The sequence below is a fragment of the Dama dama genome, chromosome 24 (genome assembly GCF_033118175.1).
Source record: "Dama dama isolate Ldn47 chromosome 24, ASM3311817v1, whole genome shotgun sequence".
Lineage (NCBI taxonomy): Eukaryota > Metazoa > Chordata > Mammalia > Artiodactyla > Cervidae > Dama > Dama dama.
This window is the reverse complement of record NC_083704.1, coordinates 17003549-17021778: the sequence shown is the minus strand read 5'-3', so window position 1 is coordinate 17021778 and position 18230 is coordinate 17003549. Positions and strand designations below refer to the sequence as shown.

The following is an 18230-nucleotide window of genomic DNA, read 5'->3' as shown; positions in this document are numbered from 1 at the left end:
TCAACACACCAATCCCCTATTTCCAAACTTTTTCATCATTTGCTTATTTCAAACAACTTCAAAAATTGGAAAAATGATTAACTCATTTCTTAGGAGTACAGCCATTGCTGTTCCCCCCTGGAGGCCCAGGCTTCCCAGGTGGCACAGTGGCAAAGAGTCTGCCTGCAATGCAGGAGGCCTAAGAGACACTGGTTCAATCCCTGGGTCGGGAAGATCCCCGGAGGAGGAAATGGCAACCTGCTCCAGTATTCTTGCTTGGAGAATTCCATGGACAGAAGAGTCTGGTGGGCTGCAGTTCATGAGGCTGCAAAGAGACATGACTGAGCACATACATACACACATGGAGGCCCTTGGGTAATTAGTAATTTTGGCTGCTATTCTGGTGGGGAGATTGAGAGGGAGGAGTGAGGGAGGTGATGGAAGTAAGACTGTGATGCTCACGCTGAGCGTATTGCAGCCCCTGGCCTTCAGAAGGGAGGGCATGCAGGGGGATACACACTTAGCCATGAAGCTTAGGAAAAACTCCAGCAAGCTCTTGTCATGAAAACCGTTAAGATAAATGACTGAATCTGTTCAGATGCTGTAACTCTGAAAGTCTTCTTCAGAGTTGGGCATCTTCCAAAAGTTGGTCTGGGAAGATTTCCAGGATAGTCAGTTGCTTGCTAGTTTTCAACTGTGTCTCCCCTTGTCCTTCCCCATATAAACTGCAGCCTGTACAGTGCTCAGTTACCTAGACAAACACACAGCAGTGTCCTGGGGCACTGACTGCCTTGTGCCACCTGGAAAGTATTTGTGCAGGGGGCAGAGTGTTGGAAAACTTAAACTGCATAAGAATGAGGTCTCAGGGATATTGGCAGCTCAGTGGGTTTTTTTCCTCCCAAACTAATTATGTTAATATTCAACTACTCAAGTTAATGTTCACCTGAGTTAATAACCAACTGTTACTGGGATTTTATGAACAGTGAAATCATATGCCAACAAACCACAAGCTTTCATCTTTTTACTTTTCCATTTTTCAATACAATTGTAGCCAAATCACAAAGATCACTGATCGTTTTTTATGTTGATTTACCTTAAATGAACTGTGCACCAATGTTTCATCTAAATCGATGACCACACATTTCTTTCCATAGTCAAGCACCGTTACCTCTGGAAGGAGGTATTTAGCTGGTGGCTAAAGCGGGAAAAAAAAAAAATCAATATTATTACCTTTATATAAAATATCAACCAATTCCCTTACTATTGTGTTACACTATGTCAATGAGGTTAGAAACGAAATCAAACATTTAAATGCCGGGTTAGGTGCATCATGGAATTTTACTAAAAACAATAGGAAGAAGTAGCTTACAGCTTAAGTTTTACCAAACAAATAACTGTGCCACTGTCTGAACATCTATGATGAGGGCCTGGGCTTTGGAACCAGACAAATTTCGGCTGGAATATCAGCTCTGTTTCATCAGCTCTGTTTCTTGGCTCTGAGTTGGAAGAATAATACTTACCATAAAAGGTCGTTATCAGCTATAATTGAAGTAAAACATCCAGCATTCTGCCTGGCACATGTGTGGTAGCTATTGCTATTATTAAAATGGACAACATGAAAATGAATGTTCAATTATAACAGCTATTCTAACCATGCATCGCATGTTCTGGGGTCATATTTCATTTTAAACTCACTATGGTATGTAAGTATATTTTAGAGTATACTGGATCATAATATTTTTTTAAGTGACTGAAATTCCGAAAAACCTTTAAGAGGAACAATAGAACCACCAGCAAAATGCAATCCAAAGTGAAAAGTGAAAGTGAAAGTCACTCAGTTGTGTCCGACTCTTTGCGACCCTACCCATGGACTATACAATCCATGGAATTCTCCAGGCCAGAATACTGGAGTGGGTAGCCAGCCGTTCCCTTCTCCAGGGGATCTTCCCAACTCAGGGATCGAACCCAGGTCTCCCGCATTGCAGGCAGATTCTTTACCAGCTGAGCCACCAGGGAAGCCCAGTGGTCCAAAGTGACCTCCAATAATAGGAAACAAAAATAAGAGTGGTCCACATGTAGCGCCCCGTGTTGTGCACGCCCACTGTGGTGCAATACTGGGTGAAGGTGACACTCTTCTCCCTTTAGAGTCTCTGGCCCTGGAAGTCACACTTGAATTCACATGCTGTGTGTTAACCAGAAAATCCATTTATATGTCTTTGTAGTAGTTGACAATCTTATGATAAAGAGGTCATAAAGAGTTAAGAAAATGCTGGGTATCTTAAGCCAATCTCAATTTTGGACTTAGAGTATTTATTTCTTGGGCCTTGATTCATTTTAGAAACGATTTTAAGCATTTCAGTTTATTCTGTGGCATATTCAGTACTCAATATTAACTAGCTAATTTTCTGTCCTGGAGGAAGGTCAAGCTCTATTCCGGAATTAATGCAAAACAAAACAACAAGAAAATATCTATCTGTCCCGAGCCACTGAAGAATGGACAAATTAGCTTATCAAATAAAACAAGAAGAAAAAAAGAAATCTAGAAGTATTTCTTTCCAAATGGCTCTTTCTTTCTCTTTTTGGTTTAAGTTGAACATTAGTCAAGGAATTTGTTTTAAATTTGGACTTGAGCTGGTTCAATAGTGAATGTAACACAGGCGGTCAACAGGTTAGGTAAATTTGCAAGTGCAATGATTATCTTGGCTGGAGGGCTTGTCGGGGTTGAGCAGGATGAGCCTGTGTGGAGACAGGAGCATTTCTAACGCCAGGGGCTCTCTCTAGCGAGTATGTTTCATTCTCTCCAACATCACCCAGGAGAAAAGGCCCTTTCGGCCTCCCAACTCCCTTGGGTCTAATGAATGTTCACAGGCAGAATCCTTGATGGTGTGGCTCTGGGAAAGACGTGTCTGAGACCCTGGGTGTGGGATCCAGGGTCCTGGAAAGGACTTTGACCTTCATTTCAAATCAGCAAGCAAGTTTTATTTTTTAAAAAATGAAAATAAACCAAGGGAATTTCCTGGAAGTTCAGTGGTTAAGACTCAGTGCTTTCACTGCTGGGGCCTGGGTTCAATCCCCGGTCAGGGAACTAAGACCCTGTATGCTGTGTGGCATGGCCAAAAACAAAGAAACAAACAAAAAAAACCCTGCAAAACTTGCCAGAGGTCCTGTATCAAAAAGAGATTTAAAAAGGCATAGTGTAATGAGCCCAATAAATGAACGTAATATAGAGAACTGGGGTTATTTCTGTTGTGTGGACCATAGCAGGAAACATACTTGCAACTAAAATAAAAATTTTTTTAAAATTTTCTATCTCATAATTAGGTAATAAAAACACATTCTGATTGTAAAGAATATAGACACATAAAACACAAGTATTCCCTCTTCCATATCCCCCATTCCTTTCCCCAGGTGCCCCTCTTTTTAGTTTAGTGAGTATCTGCCTAGACCTTTTTCTATGCATTTATAGACTAAAACAACATTTTAACTTTATGTAATTGCCAGCCTGGAAAATAAGGATCTAGAACTTCTATCCTGAGCATATCTGAAAACATCAAAGATCTGCCAAAAGTGGCTCAGTTATTTTCCAATCTCAAGAATAAAAATTACTTTCTTTGCAGATTTAACCCATACTTTACAAGCATTCTCTGAGTTACCAATAAGGAAGAAGCCTCCCCATATTATTTTAAGAGAGAAAAGAGTGAGTGGGGTGAGAGGCATAATAGGCAAGCTATTGATTTATCATTTGTGCTGCAGAGAACAAGGCCAGGCTGGGGCCATGCACTGTGCAGGGCGGGTGGGGGGTGGGGGGTGGAGTTTCATTAATCCTTAGCCTGGTTCCTAAATGCAGGCAGCTTCACAGAAAGCTCGGCTTTAGATTAATGCAAATTCTTCAGACCATGGGTAAGAATTCTTCCGGACAGCTGCTGTGTCCTTGGAACATGCAAGGACACTAGATAATTGCAGTAGTGTTTTGTGACTTCAGTGATCTGCTCAGGTGATGCTTGAATCATTAACTAAAAAATGTCCCGAGGCAAATTTTCTCTCAGGCCATCATAAAGCTGAAGAATAGGAGAAACACCAAGTATATCAAAAAGAGCTTTTTCTGAACACGATGACTTGTTCCAAAGCATGGGTGGGCATGGCCAGGGGGGTGGGAATGGGGGCAAGAAATCATGCGGGGTGAGGGAGGGGGTAGGTCTGGGGAGGGTACTCACACCCAGTGATCTTCCTGGGAGTGGAAGTGAGAGTCCTGTCTTTGGTCATGAACTGGCAGCCAGGAATAGTTGATCTAAGGTACTCACCCCATACCACACTCTCACAAATCTTACAAATGCAGTGCCTCTTCTTGGGACACTGGATGCTGGCCTGTGCACCTGAGTTTTCAGGCTCTGAGTCTGCACACTGTCCCCCACCATCCCCACGCCTCCGAGCTAAGGGCAGAGTCTCAGGGGTGTCGGCAAAGGGGACTCGACACCCCCTCTAATGAGAGGGGCTGCTCTGCTTATATGCTTTTCATAAGGTCTGCTGTTTATTAAAGGCTTATAAATCCAGCAGCACAGAAACTGAACTGTTAGAAAACAACTTTCTCCTCTCCTCTCTCAACATTTTTATGGCTCAGCTGCACTGTCTCACTGGTGCTAGGAGCACCAGGCTGGCCTGTGATTCCAGCAAGAGTGTGGGAACTATGGGGTCAGGTCTACACTGGGGCCAAAGCGTTGAGTGCTCACGTTGAGCCTCACCACCAAACTTTACTGTTTACCAAACTGTTCCTCTGCCTTTTTCCTTACCCTTTGATACCCGACTTTTACCTGACAGACCATGAGGCTTCTAATTAGATGTGCAGAGGTCCTCAAACCCCAGCTCCTAATTGGGAGACAAATGTTACTAAGTGGCACATTTAAAACCAAGTCCAGATAGAGATGTCACTTCCAATAGGTGTACAAAAGATGGGTTACTCAGTACATGATGCTGGAACAACTGACTTGCCATTTGGAAAAGCAAATAAAGCTGAACTTGGGCTACCTGGAAAAGCAAACTAGGGTGAATTTCGACTTCACACCTTACATCAACATAATCCAGATGGATCAAAGACTTAAGTGTGATGATGAAATTGTTAAAAATACTAGCAGAAGATGTGAGTCACAGTCATAGAGTGGGGAGATCTTTCTCAGCATGATGTAAAGTTCAGAAGTCATCAAAGATAAGATGAACACATTTCCCCATACAAAATTAAACTTCTTTGTGGTCAAAATGATTGTGGACAAGGCCAAAAGATATATCATAAATTTAGGGGAGAGTGCTAATTTCCTTGAAATTTGAAAAGATAATAGTATAAATGAATAGGGAAGAAGAAATACATGTGTGCAATAAACTTGTGAAAAGATGTTCATACTCATTCAGGAAGAACTACCAATTAAAGCAATAAATCAATACCATTCTTTACTTTTAGATCAGCAAAGATTAAAGGATTTCCTAACCACCATTTTTGATAAAGGAATGGACTCTTGGTAGGAATTTAAATTAGGTTTTTAGAGGATAATTTGCCTTTAATCTACCAAAAATATAGAGTATACCCTTTGACCTAGCATTTCCACAACTAGGAACTGATCACCCAGATACTATCACTCAGGTGCACAAACACAAGAATATTTATTTTTAAGAGCACAGAAGTGGGAGCCAAGTAAATGCCATCAACCACATGTAAAACAATGAGGCAGCTTGTACGGACTAATATCTGGAAAGACGTTCAAGGTATCCTGTTAAAAGTGAAAAACAACTTGTAATACTCTCACTTGTTTAAAGATGCCTGTGTTGATTTAGAAAGTTTTTGGAAGGATATACAACAAATACTAGAAGGGTATTCTAAGGAGTGAGATCAAGTTGGGGGATTTTCTTTTCTATTTTAATCTTTCAGTATTTTTTTTTAAACCATGACTTTGAATAATGAAAAAATATGAATGAGGGCTTCCCTGGGGGCTCAGTGGTAAAGCATCTGCTTGCCAACGCAGGAGACACAGGTTTGATCCCTGATCTGGGATGACCCCACACGCCGTGGGGCAACTAAGCCTGTCTACCACGACTACTGAGCCAGTGTCCCAGCGCCCGTGCTCTGAAACGAGAGAAGCCACAGCAGTGAGAAGCCTGCACGCCGAACACAGACAGCAGCACTGCCTGCTGCAACTGGAGAAAGGTCTGCACAGCGAGACTCAGCGCAGTCAAAGACAAGTAAAAATTAATAAGTATGAATGAAAAATTGAATGATGAAAAAATGAGCTTAGTAAAAAAAAACAAAAACAAAATCCAAAGACCCAACCTGCACATATAAACTACAGCATGTGAATAACAAAAGGAGGACTTGTGAGGTGAGCAGCAGTGAGGGGCCTCCAGCTGGATCTCCTCTGGGCACCTTTGTCTTCATGGCCTGGACAAAGCTTTCACAGAGCATGAGGACTTAGTTTGGAGGCTCAGCACAAACCTGGACTTCTGATCCTGCGGAGCAGTGCTCCGAGCCCTCGGGGCTCTCAGTACTAACCACTGCCCTTTCTGGACCACAGGGCAGTGTTACTGTTTATGTGACCTGCAACCTTGACAGGTAGGCGCAGATTTCGCAGGGGACCCCAAGGCGCGAATCCTTTGGCAAAGCTGGCCTCCAGATGGGCTTGGGTTCAGTCCTGCCTGCTAAACAGCCAGTGGGGCACACGTGGTGTCCATCAGTGGGCCTGCTTTTCTGGAGGTGATCATTCAAAGATGTGAGTTACTTTGTTTTCCTGCAAGGTATTTCAGAGTCTTAAAGCCTGACCCAGTGTCTCACATGTAGGGAACAGTGTGCAGTTTACTGACCTAACACTGAGCTAAATTACAAAAGACGTCTTTTTCCCTCTTGGCTATTTCATTCTGGGATTCTAGAAAGAGATTTGTGGAGAAAGGGTCATTTGTCTCACTAGAGTGTTTGCCCTGTCAAATACTTTGATTCAGCACTTAACTTTATAGATAGCCGTGAATTAACTCTGGGAAAAAACCCAGAGCTATCAGAGTACCAGAGGTAGGGGGAGAGATGCCACCTGTTGTCACCTGTTGAATGTAGACATGCTTGCAGGAAAAATACACAAAACTACTCTGTTACAAAGATTACAAAGAGACCCCTGGTAGCAATCCCACTGGGTACCCTACTCAAACACTGGATTAGAAGTTGTGCTGATTGATCCATCTTTTTGATCCAAGTCAGTCCTCAACAAAGCCTAAACCCTAGGCACGCTGGCAAAGTCACAATCACTCCACAAACTCACGCAACTTGCAAATCAATGCAGAGTTAAAGTTCAGGGAAAAAAATTCATAAGTGATATCCACTACCAAATTTGGAGTCAATTTGTACTAATGAAATCCTTTCTTTCAATGTAAGATCGGTGTCTCTTGGATGCTCCCAGAAAATATGTTAAAAAGCCCAAGGAAAGACAGATGAACAGACTTCAATCAGACAATCTGAACCAGATTATGGATTAGAATACCAATTTCAGGACATCTGGAAAAAAAACACACCTAAGTCCTTCTCTAAGGACATAGACTGTTTGAAAGATCTTGTTTGATACTGGCACCTCAACTGCGGGTTTCTTTTGGGAGTTGATCACTGAGCAGAAGGAAGAGGACGAGAGGTGGGAACAGCAGCTGTCTGAGGACCGGCCTGTACTGGGGTCAGACTCTGGTCTGTCTCCTGAACTCCAGGACAGAACTTGGTGGCTCAAGGGCATGCCCAGCTGCGGCAGAGCTGCGGTACAGCCAGCCTGGGAGAGTCAGGGCGGGATCAGGGAATGGGTCGGGGGTGGTCCTGCAAGGTCTCTGAATACAATTGGGCTGATTTTTCTGATGGAGCCATGGCCAAGCTATTGACACTTGAACAATCAGAAATGGCCTGCTCCCCTCTAGGAGGGGATGTATGCGAACCTGGTACCGCTGAGACAGAACCTGTTGCAAAAAACCTCTTTGGGACAAAAGTATGGTCTCCCAGTCTATGGGGAGGGGGGAGTAGGAAGTGCTGCCTTAAACTTATTCAGGAGGTCCTTCTCAGAGAGAAAGGTCAGAGTTTGGTTAATAGATGCTGGTTGCTTTGCTGTTCTTGAGAAAGTTCTCAGAACTCCCTGCTCACAGTTTAAAATGTAGCTTCACTTTCCCCCCGCCCCCAAACACAACAGAGCTCTTTATACCATGATTAAAAAGCTCAATATAAGCCAAATATTTAAAAAAGTATTTTATATTAGTAGGCCCAAAGCTACATGATTCTATGAGTGTTAAAATTGGATAAATATACATACACTTGGTATGGGAATGATCTGCCTCTGGTCACCCTAAGGAGAAAGAAAAAACAAAATCATTGTCAGGTTTAAAGAGAAACAGATCATATTCTCAAAAGAAACTTCAAAGCACTCTTGAGTACTGCGGCCATGTGACCTCCTGTTCTCTGTACCTTGGTGGGATTTAATGAGCAGGAGAAACCCAAGAACAGTCCTCAGTTACTGGGCTCCACTCTGCCTCCCAGCCACTCCTTCCCCTGACAAACCAGGCCAGGTTCCTGAGGCTCATAAGTCACTGTGTTTATTTAAATAGCGCCTCCTTTACTCCCAGGAATTTAATCCTTAATTGAAAAGGAAAAAGGAAAACCCATATTTTACTTTGATCCATGAATCTCACAGCTGGCTTGTTTCTTCTTGTAAGTAAGTTTTTCTCCAAAGACTAAAGCCTCAAGTCAATATGATACACAGGGAAATGGAGACAGTTTAACCAGATTCTGAGGACCCCCTGGCCACTTCTGGCCCTCTTCTAGGGGAGGACTGGGCAGACCGGACAGGCAAGGTGCAAGGAATACCCTCCAAGGACACAGGCAAGGGAGAGCTTTTCCATGAAAGGGAACAGAACCTGTATTGGTGGGGAGTGTTCAGAAAATTCAGGCCCCAAGAAAGGACCTCAACAATTCCTTATCCCCAGAATGCCAGTCACTCCAAACCTGGTCCATGGAAACACTTCATGTTAGCATCATTGAGAAAAGCTAATACAAAAGCAAATTTATCTCCACTGAGAATTTCCAGTTTCTGTGTTTCTTCTTTTTCAGCTGGTGGGATGGGAGGCAGTGAGTCACAGCATCATGGTCCCTGATAAGGAGGTGCATGGTTCACGATCTTCCACATGGAAGGATTTGTGAAAGTGTATCCTTCTTTATTCAGGGGGGTCACTGGGGACAGGGGTCTCATGAGAAGAAGTCAAACCTGACTGACACAGTGGCAGGTGGCTGGTACCTTTCTGATCTCTGCTCTAAGAACCATTTAGCAACTTCTGGATTATCTCCAGCCCCTCGTCATCACCTCTGCAGTGTGACAGTAGCTCTTGTTTCCTCCTGACATACTCTTGATGGCTCTTTCCTTCCTCAGGACACTGGAGGCTTGTCTTAAGGACTCTCAACTGACTGTCATCATTAAAGGCAGAGGTGTGTGTGCTATTCTCCAAAATAACAGCGCAAACAAATCAAATCTCAGTTTTCAAGAACTTATGCAGAGAAGTGAATTTCAGAAGCTTTTCCATACTATTGTTCCTAACATCTGGAGATTGGTGGGACAGATTTTAACCAGAGGCTCACAAGCCCACTGGGTCACTGAGGACCCTCTCAAGCCTGCACTACCGACATTCAGGGCCTGAGGACTCTGCTGCGGGGCTGTCCTGTGGTCCGTAGGGTGCTCAGCAGTATCCCTGGCCTCCAGGCACCAGAAGCCAGTAGAAACCCTGGAGCGTCAACAGAAATGTCTCTGAGCGTACGTGTGTGTGTGTGTGTGTGTGTGTGTGTGTGTGTGTGTGTGTGTGTGTGTGTGTGTGTGCTCAGTCTTGAAGTTGCGTCCGACGCTTTGTGATCACATGGATGGTTGCCCACCAGGCTCCTGTGCCCATGGGGATTCTCCAGGCAAGAATACTGGAGTGGGTTGCCATTTCCTCCTCTTGGAGAGCTTCCTGACTCAGGGATCGAACCTGCTATCTCCTGAACTGACAGGTGGATTCTTCACCGCTGACCCACCAGGGAAGCCCCACGATGTCACCAGACACTGTCAAATGTTTGCTAGGGGAAACAGTCGTCTCCAGTGGAGAACCAAAGTGCTAGTGGGGAGATGGCAAACGGCCCCCAGACACAAGTGCATCTTTAGACTAAGTGAACGCGTCAGTGAGGTGAGAGGTAACACCACTAAATAGTTCCTTTGGAGGGGCTTGATGAAACAGACCACAACCAAAGCTGCTACCTCAGACAGGTATCTGGGTTTGAAAATGACCCTAGAGGTTTACGTGTGTATGTGTGAACATGGGGCATGCATGGATGAGTAAGCATCTAGCAATGGCATTCACTCTGGCCTCACCCTCAGCAGTCCTCCATGGTCTCTGCCATTGGAGTCTTCAGAGTGCCAAGTCCTCCTCGCCTCTGGCCAGGGGCTGCAGACACTTTCATACTTTCATTTTGGGGCAACTGGTCTTCCGTTCAGGCTGTAATTGGGACAGTCACAACGGCTGTCACACCAGGCCACTGCTCAGAAGCTTTCCTCTAGGACATAGTAAATACACACGATGCATGGAACTGTTCTAGCCACATCCTTTTCTCCTTCTCCAGCAGGCTGAGCTCAAAGAGGCAGAGAGAGCCTGGGAGGCAGTGGTAGAGACAGGCCTGCAACTGGCTTCCACATCTACTGACCCTGGGTTTTACGTTCCAGTGCCCTGATAGACAAGTGCAAAGGGCAGAGGTGCCCCACTTTGACACGGGCTCTTTCTACAGGGTCTGGTCTCCCAGACTGCAGGGTCATGGATTGTGCAAATGATGCACTACTCATGGTTAATGCTTTAAAAAACCACTCTGACAAGTGTTAACCGAAGGACATTTCCATGAACGAACACTAGGTCCAGGTAAGTCCAGCTCTGCTGCAGGAGGTGCCTTTAAAGACCGTTATTCCCTGGTAGATACAGCTAAGGGTTCCAGGAAACCTTCCAGGATGAAGGTTCTTCAACACCACCTTCTTAAGCCATTCATCTAGGCAGGTATTCATTAAATACAACTTTTACTATGACAGCAGACTCCTCTATCTCTCTCTCTTTTTTTTTATTACAAAGAAAGGGCTGATTTTCATAATCTTTATAACCAACTAAAAAATAAAATCTCTTTCTAAACTAAATAATCCTAATGACTTTGAGGTAGATGATGATGTTGTCAGATAATGAAGTAATTAGGCATTAAGATATAAAAATAACAAAACTGAGGGAAAGAAAGCACTGATTTGAAATTATCTTAAGTTTGGATGGAAAATTAAGAACAATTCCAATTGAAAGTTCTAAGCACAAAATCCAGGTATGTCATGCAGTGGCTTGCTTCTTCAACTGGAGATGAACCTGGCCCCTAATGGGAAGCATCCACAGCAAACTACAAAATGACTATACCCATGAAGAAGCTATTGACTTTGCATTTGATTTTTCCAGCTTGGCTCATTTCCCAAAGGTCAGGCTTTGGAATCTAACATGTCTTCTTCAGCATTTAACTAGTTCTTTGTCGGTAGAAGGGGCTGGGACTGTTTCTCCACACATGAACTGATCTTTGTCATAAATCACTTTCACAAGGAGAGAGCAGCTAGGGCACGTTGCCACGTCTTCCCCGTTCTTTAAACCTTTCTTGATGATGCAGAGATTACCCCACACGGGCAGGAGTAGAAACACGTTCCCGAGTCCTTGTCAAATTGGAAGTCTCAATCTCCACCTTGTCATGAAACACGGCCACTGTCACTGGGCCAGCAGAGGTCTGTCACTTCTGCAACCTGACCCAGGCCGGGGCAGGTCTGACTTCAAGGGTGCTGGCCCAGCTGGGCTAATTCTTCTCTCTCTTTTTTTTTAATCCTCTATAGGCCTAGGGTACAATCTATGTCCCCTTCATTAACAGGGACTCTCTACAGCGATGATTTTCAAACTGTAAAAGTTGATAGTTTAAGGAAAGAACACTGAGGGAAGATATCAGAATACAGGGCTGTGACAGGGTTTACAGGCAAATTTCATTATACAAATTCTACTGATATATTTTTCCACATTAACAGAGGGTAAGGTTTAATATCTCTTAAGGCAAGTTATCTTTCATTATATTGTTCCAAAAATTTCTCAGCTATTCTTAGATAGTTTTTCTTCTATGTCAATTTTAAGTCTTTCTATTCAGAAACACAGCACATTTCTCAATAAATAAGAGCCGCCATATCAAAAGCTTTTAGTGAATTCTCATTTTTTGGTAGTATTTTAGGTTTTCAATGCAAATAATCACGCCATCTGCAAATAAAATTGGCTTCCTATCTTTTCCATATTTATATCAATCATTCCATTTTCTTATTACATATATTAGCCAGAACTGCCAATGATTTTCCTATGTTATTGGCTGTTTATTTTTATAAGTCAGCTTTTTATCATGCTCAAATGATATTCTACCACGTATCTGGCTGTTGATTGGTATGTAAAGGTTTATGGCTACTATATACATCATGTATCAGATGTTGTAACATAAAATGTCCCTCTTTCTCTTGTTCAACGCTTTTGGCCTTGAATTCTGTTTGTCTGATTTTAACATTGCCACTTTTGCTTTCTGTTTATTTGATTTACTTTGTACACTTTGCCCATCTCTTTATTTTCTACCTTTTTTTGGTATTACTGGATGCTGGATGCTGGGTCAGAAACTATTAGCCACCTGCTGTAAGTCATTAGCACTGTTTACCAAATAATTCCAGCTCTCTTTCTGGGCACAAGGTAGGATTATACTTTCATGCTCTTCAAAGTTAAGTATAATCATGGGAATTGCTTTGGCCAATAAAAAGTAAGCTGAAATGAGTCTTGTTACCTGTGAGTGAAAATTTTAAGAGCCAGTGTGATTTACATATTCGTTTTTTTCCTGATGTGACATGAGATTACTATTGTTATCCCTGCTTCCTTTTGGCTTATATACTTCCGCAATTTTTTTTTTGCTCATTCTCTTACTTTGAACTGTTCTGAATCATTTGGTTTTGAATATGATGTCTGTTAGACAGCATGTGGGTAGAACTTGTTTTTACCTACTGTGATGATCTGACATAAAATTTTTTATTTGATATGTATAAAAGAATATATAACAAATGTTTATGACTAAACAAGGTAGTTAAATCCACTTATATTTATTATCTGCTTTTTTCCAAGTTTCTGTTTCTCCTCTGGACTTTCCATTTCTTTGTCTGTTCCTGGTTCTTTAACTCTCTATTTCATACATTCAACCTCCCACAACAGAATGTGATAAAAATGTGAAGTGACTCTTCTAAATCGCATCAAATATGTTCTTTTGTTGTGAAATGGGAATGACTGACATAACCTGTAACAAAATGATGAACTTTTTTGGCAATTTCAAATCTTTAAGAAGACAGAGAGTCTTCCTACGGATGTTCGTTAAGGATGGGACAGAGACCCCGCAGAGGCAGTGGAGCATTCGTACTAACCTTCTGGAGCCCGCCGTTCTCCTCCACCAGCGGCGGAAGCACGCCGGGGCCGCTGCCTGGCGGGGCCTCCACATTGTAGTCACGGAAGCAGCAGAAGAAGGAGCTGAGGATGCCGCGGCTCCTTTGCTTCTTCAGGCTAACGTTGCACTGGGAGGCTGGGGAGAGAAACAGGGAACAGTGCGGTCAAATGTGATCTGTGGTGCCCGAGACCAACTCACGGCCGGAAGACGAAAGTCTTCTCAGATGCCCCTCTGAGAGACTGCCGTGTGACTCCTAGAGGGCCGGGTGGCTGATGAAGTCCAGTCCTGCTGGCTGGACAGAATTCCCCTGACCTTGGCCCAGAGGGGGCTGTGTGCTCATGAGCCGATCCATCCCTGGGGTCAGGTGCCGTCTGCAATCCTGAGCCCAGCAGATAAAGTCCTTCAACCCCGCACAAGCTCTACTTCGGAAACACAGATCCTTGCAGGCACAAATCAGACCTGACCGTCGCTGAGAAGCAGTTGTCTGTGAAGTGTGAAGAAAGACTCGCTTGCAAACTGGGTTCCTGGATGCTCCCTGCTCACCACAGAAAGACTGGCTTCATGGGTAAAGAAATAAGGCGTGTGAGGGCATGAAGCAGTTTTCTTCTTAAACTCTGCCACTTGTCAAAGAAGTTGATAAGAGCCTGGACCCAGAGCGCCTAGGGGTGGATGCTTCCGTCACGCTTAAAACAGACACTGCAGGAGAGACGGGACGGAACACGAGGGTTGGCCAGGACAGAGCCCATCTTCATGAGACCCAGGGCAACACGGTGCCACCCACTCAGTCCCTGGCCTGCACTGGACTGAGGCTCCAGAGGGAGGGACGGGTCCTTTCTGTTATCTAGGGCTCACAAGACAAGCCACCACAAGTCAGAAATAAAAGGCAAAAATTAGTGCTGACGAGAAACACACCTCTGGGGAGGACGCTGACAACGTGGAGGTGCAGGAGCGTTGTGCCTGGGAATGCAGTCCCACCACATACCACGTCTGGGTGGGTCAGCAGCGCTGAGCACAGGCTGCCGGCACAGGGAGCACGCCTGGGGTTGACGGGAGAATCACCACCGCGGGAAACTGTTCAGTCCGCGTGCTGTTATAACTGGGTGTCCACCTCTCCCACAAAGGGATTCTGGCATGATTCCCCTTTGTACACCCGAGGGATTTGTATAGTACCCACCCTCTCAAGAGATCACAAAATCTTTGCTGGAAGTCTACAGGCACCCTTCTGCCAGCAGTAAAACCAAATGCATTCAGGTGGAAATTCTGAAAAAAGGGTAGAAAGGCTGTTTTGCCAGCAGCTCGACAGGCCTGGATGGTTTCTAGCCAGGGGTTAGGCAAATGGCCTAGGAAGTGTGAACTTAAGATCCTCAGTGGGAATTCCCTGGTGGTCCAGGGATCAGGACTTGGAGCTTTCACTGCTGGTGCTTGGGTTCAATCCCTGGTCGGGGAACTAAGATTCTGCAAGCCACGAGGTGTGGCCGGGGGAGAAAAAAAGAGATTTTCATCCACTCAAGATGAACTTGAAAACCATGAATCTTCGGAAAAGCTGGCTATTTTTTTCCTTATGAACCCTTAGGTGTATGTCAAAGGGCATCCATTTTCTCATTTCGGGCTCCACACACCTGGCCAGACCAGGCCACGAGGCCCACCACGCACAGAGACCTCCCACATAGCAGTGGGGGCAGCGACAGGGACCGCTGTTTCCCAGGGCTGGCCCTCTGGGCTGAGTACTTCACAATTCTCATCTCAAACCATCCTCCCAGATACCCAAGGAGATAGGGGATTGCCTCTACCTTTCTCTTTGCCGAGAAAATGCAGCTAGGAAGGGCTTGTGCCAGGACTCAGACACAAGCGGGCCTGTTTCCAGAGCACATGCTTTCCCCATGCGCCACGCCGAAGACAATCCTGAAACAGCTCGGGTCAGATTAAGACGGAGGGGACATGCCAAGTGGGGAGAAAAGCATGGCCATAAACTCATATTTAATATAAATGATTGCTTAAGCTGTTCTGTTGTTACTATGGGTGATTTAGTTTTTATGGCTCACTCAAATAACTTAGTCAGAGGGAGAAAAAACTGTCTCTTCTCTGGTTGACAGTACATTTCTCTGCAAGTAAACAAGCTGTTTGTTCATGTCTTGGAGACAATGAGCTGTTAACACCCAGGCCGGGTAGTAAATAGCTCTGCAAAACCCACTTTCCTGGATCCTGTTTTCATCAACGGATCACATAAATCTTCCCCATAACTAACAAACTAACAAGCTAACCTATATATTTAAAAAATGCCTTACTCTGGAGATCATGAGCTACTTATAATTTCCACCATATGATTACTTGCCTGTTTGGCAGCCACAAACAGGGCTGCGGGGTTACTATTTGCTTGGGTCACTTGGCAAACCATTGCCCCCGATGGGGAAATGGCAGCTCACTCTGCTCCCTGGTTTAAGGAAGAGGTGAAGCAGCTCAAATGGTCTCACGTCCAGGACTGTGGGAGGGTCTGGGCATCTTCCTGCTAAATAAGGTCAACATCAGGGCCTGCAGGAACCACCTGGAAGCTGGGGGGTTTTGAATCTTCTAATCACTCTTGGGCTGGGCTGGTACTCTCAAAAGCAGGCTAGCAGGGGAAATGGATGGATTTCCTAAGGACCGGTATGAGCCTCACTCCACCCGCGACCCTCACTTCCTTGAAAAGGTCAAGGTAGGGCTAGGTGGGTCTCCTGACCCTGCTGCCTTCCACCCCAGTGGCCACCTCTCCACTGGCTACAATCCAGAGGCCCTTGATTTACTCATAAGCCTCTGCTAAAAGGGTTTCACAGCTGATGTATGAAATCAAAATCTATACTGCCATGGAAAAATGTTTGTAACATTAGGTCGAAAAAGATACCTGTATATCTGACTTGATCATAATTGTGCAAAACAAATGAAAAGCGATTACAACAGAGAAAAGCCTGGCAAAAAATATATATCAATGTTAATGGAAATTGTCAGATATGAGTATTTACATCTCTTCCTTCTGTATTTTCTAAATGCTTGATGGTCATTATATTTTACTCTAACAATGCAGAAAGAAAATCATCTTGTTAAGCTTTCTTTCAGCAACTTTGTAAAGCTGAGGAGAAACCACATCCTACTCCTAAACTTAAAACCTTTAGGCATATTCCTCTGCTTTCCATTCTGGGAGGTCTGAAGGGAAAGCCAGGCAAGGGCAGCACTGTAAGCCTTGCAGGAGGTAAATGGCCTGGCTGTGGTGGCCCATGCTCGCCCCCAGACTGTGACATCGCCAGAAGGAACACGCCCGCCAAACCAAACCAGATGAGGCCCGTGTGAAGAGAAGGCGCCAAGTCCACGGTCTGCCCCAGCAGGGTGCTTCCACTGGCTTTCTCATCCGGCAGCCCACCTGGCCTCTCACCGTCCCTGGACACACAGGCGGCCCTGCTCCTTCTCTTTGCTTAGTCAAGACTCGGCCTTTCATCACCTGTCTTCACTCGCCCCTTTGAACGTCCCTACTGACAACACGAGAGGTCTCATGGTGGCCCACGGGGCCAGCAGACGGTCTGTATCAGAACTGTTAACAGTAAGATGTGAAAAATAGACAGTGTGATACACACACCTCCCGGTTACACTGAGTTTAAGAATACTTTGGAGGAATAAAGGGATAGGAACTTCAAACATCAGGCTCAAACATTTCAAAAAGATATCCATGTTTTACCAGATTTATGAGGCAAACATCACCAAAAATCATTCCAAAGCTTTCTGTTGCTTTCCCCGTGATCGTCTTCCTGCTCCTCTCCAGGCCCACATGTGCACCTGACTTCTGGTTTCTTTAAGGCAGACTCGTCATCACACTCACACCCTACCTCTCGCTCCTCCTCTCCTCATTCCCCACTTCTCAGGACATCCCTGTTCTTCAGGGGCTGGTTCAAAGCCCGCCTCTTGGAAGAAGCCCGTTCCAGTGGAAGGGATTTATTCCTCTGCCACTGAGCTCCCCAATAAACATGCGTATGTCTAGGCTACATCTTCAGCCCATTCCTCTCTCCCAACTTCCAGGCCACTGTATCCATCTGCGCGCTGGACAGATGTCATCTCTGGATATCTCCTAGGAGCCCGTCACCCAGCAGGTCCCCTCTTCCGCTGGGGCACCCACCTCCTGGTATAAACATCTATGCTTCTCCCTCTCATTAAGTCACTGGTTTTGATATTCTTAGCAGCTCTTAAACCTGTCCGCAACAATGCCCTGGCCCTGTCATATCCCAGCTGAGGCCCTCACCTTCTGTCTCTGGGCCACTACGACAGCTCTGAAGCTTGTTTCACTGCTGCCAATTCTAAGTCTCATAATAACTACTGACAGGGCCCACGGAGATGTAACCCGACAAGGGAGGAGACGGTTTGGTGGTCCCAAGTGTGGCCTCTGCAGTCAGCTTCCCAGGTACTGCCTCAACCAGCAAATGTATGGGACCCAAGTTATATGACTCAGTCTTCTTGTGAGAGTGAAACGAGTTCTTACCAAGCACTCGGAACGATGCCTCTCACAGGGTACGCGCTTCATAAATGTTAGCTCTTATTACTACCATGAGTCTCCTAAAAGCTTTTGCTTCATACAGGAGTGGGGGTTCTGCAGGTAAACCTTGGATCACAGGCTGGATTCTGTGGGTACACGTTTGTTCCCTGGCACCTGACAACTAGGAGGCCCAACCTACTATGACCGATCTTGGTCACTTACTGTAATTTAGAA

General features: G+C 44.9%; 1 protein-coding gene and 1 pseudogene across 7 annotated transcripts in view; both read right to left on the bottom strand.

Moving 5' to 3' along the window:
- The window catches only part of CTDSPL (CTD small phosphatase like), a 119781-nt gene that overhangs the window by 17298 nt on the left and 84253 nt on the right, over positions 1 to 18230 (bottom strand). For all 7 annotated transcript variants that reach the window (XR_009690284.1, XM_061127758.1, XM_061127760.1 and 4 more), the window contains exons 2-4: positions 13485 to 13639; positions 8286 to 8318; positions 1073 to 1174 (exon numbers count right to left, since the gene is read on the bottom strand). Coding sequence is in view for 6 of the 7 variants with exons in the window: in XM_061127758.1 (XP_060983741.1) it covers positions 1073 to 1174; positions 8286 to 8318; positions 13485 to 13639 (290 nt within the window). In the remaining variant the exon portion in view is untranslated. The remainder of the gene's footprint in view (positions 1 to 1072; positions 1175 to 8285; positions 8319 to 13484; positions 13640 to 18230) is intronic.
- On the bottom strand, positions 11332 to 13474 carry LOC133046161 (diphthamide biosynthesis protein 3-like; annotated as a pseudogene).